At 34.1% G+C, this 5,182-nt stretch overlaps 1 protein-coding gene across 1 annotated transcript; it reads left to right on the top strand.

Moving 5' to 3' along the window:
* Positions 1-821: 821 nt before the first annotated feature.
* LOC108480444 (omega-amidase, chloroplastic-like) lies at positions 822-4,932 on the top strand. The gene is made up of 10 exons (XM_017783455.2): positions 822-1,214; positions 1,313-1,429; positions 1,770-1,994; positions 2,490-2,583; positions 2,852-2,926; positions 3,034-3,112; positions 3,660-3,675; positions 4,130-4,210; positions 4,353-4,435; positions 4,547-4,932. Exons 1-10 carry the CDS (start codon positions 939-941, stop codon positions 4,623-4,625), a joined length of 1,125 nt encoding a protein of 374 aa, XP_017638944.1. The 5' UTR covers positions 822-938; the 3' UTR covers positions 4,626-4,932.
* Positions 4,933-5,182: the final 250 nt, after the last annotated feature.

The following is a 5,182-nucleotide window of genomic DNA, read 5'->3' as shown; positions in this document are numbered from 1 at the left end:
ATATAAGTCCACCTACTTCCACTAAGTAATCTATTAAATCATTAAAATTCAATAGCAACTAGGTTTTGCAACTTTTATAAAATAGTCCTTTTAATTAATTAATTATTGAAACGTTAAAATTTTTCAACAAAATTTAATACCACGTTAACAACACTCCTTAAATATTTACAAAAATATTTATGGCTCGGTTTATAGATATGATGTCCCAATACCTCATTTTCTAAAATCGTTTGAACTTAATAATTCACTTATATAACAAAAATAACTATATCAATGACCTTTTTAAAACTATATTTGACACTTAAATATTAAATAATAATATTCATGAACTTACTTATCGAATTTAATGACCTCAAAACTATTATTTCTGACACCTCTGAAAAACTGAGTTGTTACAACATCACGATAAACAATTTAATTTATTTTAATTATATGCATATTTAATGTGTTATTTCAAATCATATGTTTCATTATTTATTTTAAATATATATTTTATTTTAAATTTATGACTTTTATTTATATATAAGATTTTAGTATTTAACAAAAGCCAAATATTTAAAGCTAATACCATTTCAAAATTAAAATAACCGCATACAAAATTTAAATATCGAATTTGGTAAAAACACAGTACTTTTTACGTGTGACTAAAAAAACGCTTCCTTAGATGTGGATACCATATTGTTTAATTATTGTTCAGTTTAATATTTGGATATAAACTATAAACTTTAGTTGATTTTTTTCCCTTTTCTTCCTATAAATAACAATTTTAGTAAAACACCAAATGTTGGATTAAGTTTTAATCTTTATTATTGGTTGTTTCCATGGGTTTTAAGATGATATTTGAGTACGAATAACTCTTGTAAAAAAAAAAAAAAAATCCCATTAAAATATTTGCCGGAAGCAAAAGACTCAGTAGTAAACAAAAGGTCAAAACAACTATGAAGTCATCAGTTGTTAGCTCCAAGAATCTAATAAGACTTCAATCCGCTATCTCACGCTCCTTTCTTCAACACTCATCCAAACCCATTTCTCAAACACCGTTCTTCATTCCAATCTTCCTCACAAACACCATAAACCTGTACAATCAACGTTACCAAAACCTCCAAATCCAAATCCGGTCCAACTCATCATCCATAATGTCATCATCAGCTTTCAAGCCTGAACAAGCGAGGCTACCACCTGCTCTTCCTCTTCCCTCCCCTCTTCTCACCAAGGCAACCTCTTTTGCTATTTTTTTTTTTGCTGTCTTTTCCTTTTTGTTGTTTTGATTGCGTGTTTGTTAAAGTGATCTGTTTTGGGTTTGTTGTTATAGTTCAAGATTGGGATTTGTCAGTTGGCAGTGACACCTGATAAAGAGAGGAACATACAGCATGCTCGGAAGGCCATCGAAGAGGCCGTTCAAAAGGGTGCCCAGCTTGTTGTCTTGCCTGTGAGTTTTATTCTTGTCTATGTCTCAAGGTTTCTCCGTTCTCATGTTCGCATGAGGGTTTTCGTTAGGTAACAAATTGTGCATAATTAAGCTTTGTGCTATTGGATTCGAGGTTGAAAATTTAGAAGCTTGGAGGGTCTTAGAAATTTGAGCATACCAGATAAGCTAAAGCCTAATTCTTTTTTTTCCCATGATTTTTGGTGAAATCAGCTTGACGAGCCAAATATATGGTGGAATATTAAACCAGAAAATGGTTGTTTTGGTGTTCCCCAATTACATATAATAGATTTTGCTATTAACATTTTAAGGCCCGTCCTTCTTTTCTGTTTTTCTGTTTCAGGAAATATGGAACAGCCCATATTCAAATGACAGTTTTCCAGTTTATGCTGAAGATATAGATGCAGGTCATGATGCATCTCCTTCAACAGCTATGCTGTCTGAAGTTTCTAGTCGTCTGAAGATCACGGTAGTTGGTGGCTCTATTCCTGAACGCTGTGGGGATAAATTGTATAATACTTGTTGTGTCTTTGGTACCGATGGAAATCTGAAAGCCAAGCACCGCAAGGTAGAGGCACTTACTATCCCGTATGGTAGTATATAGGAATTGCCAATTTTGTGCATTGTGTATGGCTGAACTTGGCAATGCATTATGGAGCTACTGTTTATTTTTAGTTCATTAGGTAGAATGAATTTGACTATGGTGCAACATCTGTCAATTCATCACCTGTATAAAAGCTCATACATCTACACATATTGCTAGATGGCTGAGCCATTTAGTACTCAGTTCTTGATATAATTGTGAAATTTTTTGTTTTGTACCATTAAAACTTATCTGTCAGAAGAAAAAAAAACATTGATATTAAGCTTTATCTTTACTTTTTGCTTTTGCTGCTAAAGTTTCAAATACACACACACACCAGTATGCAAACACCAAAATTCCTGATCTCTGATACCAAGTCTGCTGCTTTCTTTAGACAATTCTAAAGTTCTCTAATATCATTTTGAAGATTCCCTTTGAAGCTGGTGCACATGATATTTATGAATTCCTTTGGAACTACAGATTCACCTTTTTGATATCGATATTCCTGGGAAGATTACCTTCATGGAATCCAAGACTCTTACTGCTGGGGAAACTCCTACCATTGTGGACACAGGTTGATGTTTCCTTAGACTTCGCATGCATGAACATGTTACCCTGTCCATAATTTTTTTAGAATGGTTTTCTAGATCATATATTGTATATCATCTCGTCCACTGTCATGAGACATTCCTATGTTTCTTACATCTTTACCATTATTTGGTGAAGTACTATGTCAAATCTTCTACAATCAGATTTAACTGACTAGTAATTATTATCAGCAATTAAGTATACTAGGTGAATGGTTTTATAAGTGGGAAGCTAATCATCAATAGTTCATGCAGATGTTGGGCGAATTGGTGTAGGGATTTGTTATGACATTCGTTTTCAGGAATTGGCAATGATATATGCCTCAAGAGGTGTGTATTCCTCTCCCTTGCACCGTTATTCAATTAATTTCATTTGTAATATTGGCTTTTGGTAGCTGATGAATGCAATTATTATTTCCTGTGTTTATTGAAATTAGGTGCTCACTTGCTATGTTATCCTGGAGCATTTAACATGACAACCGGACCATTGCATTGGGAGTTGCTGCAGAGAGCAAGGTGCTAGTTATTTCCCTGCTTTCACTTTCCTTGTTAATCTTTTTAACTTTACTGAAAGGTAGAGAGAAATAAGGTAGACTGGGGAGGGGAGGTGATGCAGTGACTGAAAAAAGCAATATAAAAGTCAGTGTTATAATTCTTTTGGCCTTGTATCCTTACAGAGATGGTTCCTAGTTTTAGCTTTAGGTGGACGTTATGAACTTCATACATGGCAGTAAGTTTATCTTTAAACATTACCTTCTGAATTTTCTTTGCCAAGACACCAATAAATTTACTTGATGAAATGGAATTTATCATGTTTGATCATCTTCCAAAACCATCATTTCATTTAAAGAGAGAAAATTAGATTACTTGTACAGCGATGGATAAAAACTTAGATCAAGTTGTACCAGTTTGTCCTCCACGTTTGCTCTTTTTTGTTTTTAACATCCAACCGTTTCTCAACCTGAAGGGGACTGTCGTATTGGATGATTTAGTGAGCTAATTGTTATTTTGTGATAGTAGTTGTTCATCTACTAATTTTTTTTTCTTGCTATTCTGTATGCAGGGCTGTGGATAATCAGGTATGGTAACAAAATTTTTCGTAAAGGCTTTCATAAGTCTCATAATTAGCATACTATACTATTTGGTTTAATAAGACAGACATTGCTATTACAGATGAAAATTAATGTAGATCCTGTTATTTTTATAGTCAAAACCAGAATGCAGTCAGTATTTGGTTAGTCTAACATGCTGGACTTTGATGGTGTTCTGGTTGGTAGCAAAGACACTGCTTTTTTTCCTTTGGCCTTTTTTTTTACGAAGGATTCTTTCCTTCTGTTTAATCTTAAAAATACTTGTTTATATAATTCATGCTCTGATGTTACCATATATACTGGATGGTGAAAATGGGACGGATTCATCAGAACTGTGACTTCAGATCACTGGATCTCTGCACTGTCTAGGACATGAATATATGATTTCTCATAAAAGATTTCATTCTTTTTTTCCTTCTCTAATAAAAATTTTAAATAACAGTTATATGTGGCAACTTGTTCACCTGCTCGAGATGCTGGAGCCGGTTACGTGGCTTGGGGTCACTCAACCCTTGTAGGACCTGTAAGTGGATACTTGTTTTTTTAGCTCTGCTGTGGGTTTATGAATAAAAAGGCTTTTCTCCTGTAATACGAATTCCTGAATCTTTTATGGCTTGAAGTGTTTTGAGCAAACAAATACATACTTAAATTTTTGCTTGTGACAGTTTGGAGAAGTCCTAGCCACAACTGAACATGATGAGGACATTATTATAGCAGAGATTGATTACTCAATACTTGAGCAACGAAGGTGATATGGCTTCCACATAATATTTGTTCCATACATGTTGCATGTTTATGGTTTTATTCAATCGTATATACTTTCTAGTCTTTTTAATTGGGTGCCTTGTATGAAATTTAGGTCTAATCTCCCTTTGGCAAAGCAACGGCGGGGTGATCTTTATCAGTTGGTGGACATCCGGAGAGTCCGTGCTCATTGATTAGAGAAGAGAAGCATGTAAATAGCTATGAGTCATGGTGGGGATGTAATTTAAGGTGCAACTTTACTAAAATCATGGGACTGTTGTCGTCCTTTGTCCAGTTGAAGAAAATCTGTAGTTAACCTTAACCAGATGTTTATCATTCGGATGATAGCTTTGCAACCCATATTTGAACAATAATTGGATGTGATACTGTTGCCATGTTTTTAATTGCTAATTTAGCCGGACTTAGTTTTCAACACTCTGTAACATGGATGATGGACTTAAAAATGATGACACGTTATCTTATCAGCTAAATTTTGCAGAATTTTTGAGTCGTTATGATACCGTTTCCTACAATTTTCTTCAAGAAACGAGCTAAATTACTCAGGATAGCACATATATATAGTGAAGATCTAATATTTGGTTGGGAGAGGTCACAACTTTGCTCGGACAAGGTTGGATTACAGTATCATAGCCAATATGAAAGAGTCAGTTTTGACCTCAATTGCTGATGTAGGCTTGAAAATGATTATTTGGAGAAGTATTTCCGTAAGTCAACCATTTCTCCTGGCTAT

This window comes from Gossypium arboreum, chromosome 5 (assembly GCF_025698485.1).
Source record: "Gossypium arboreum isolate Shixiya-1 chromosome 5, ASM2569848v2, whole genome shotgun sequence".
Classification (NCBI taxonomy): Eukaryota; Viridiplantae; Streptophyta; class Magnoliopsida; order Malvales; family Malvaceae; genus Gossypium; species Gossypium arboreum.
Note: the sequence above shows the minus strand (reverse complement) of the source record. Positions and strands in the feature narration are given on the sequence as shown.

Bases quoted from the DNA above. Each gene is read 5' to 3' on its own strand.
- LOC108480444 (XM_017783455.2), top strand. From the start codon at position 939: ATGAAGTCATCAGTTGTTAGCTCCAAGAATCTAATAAGACTTCAATCC. The intron at 1,995-2,489 runs GTAGAGGCACTT...TTGGAACTACAG, and splicing joins TGAAAGCCAAGCACCGCAAG to ATTCACCTTTTTGATATCGA. The intron at 2,927-3,033 runs GTGTGTATTCCT...TATTGAAATTAG, and splicing joins AATGATATATGCCTCAAGAG to GTGCTCACTTGCTATGTTAT.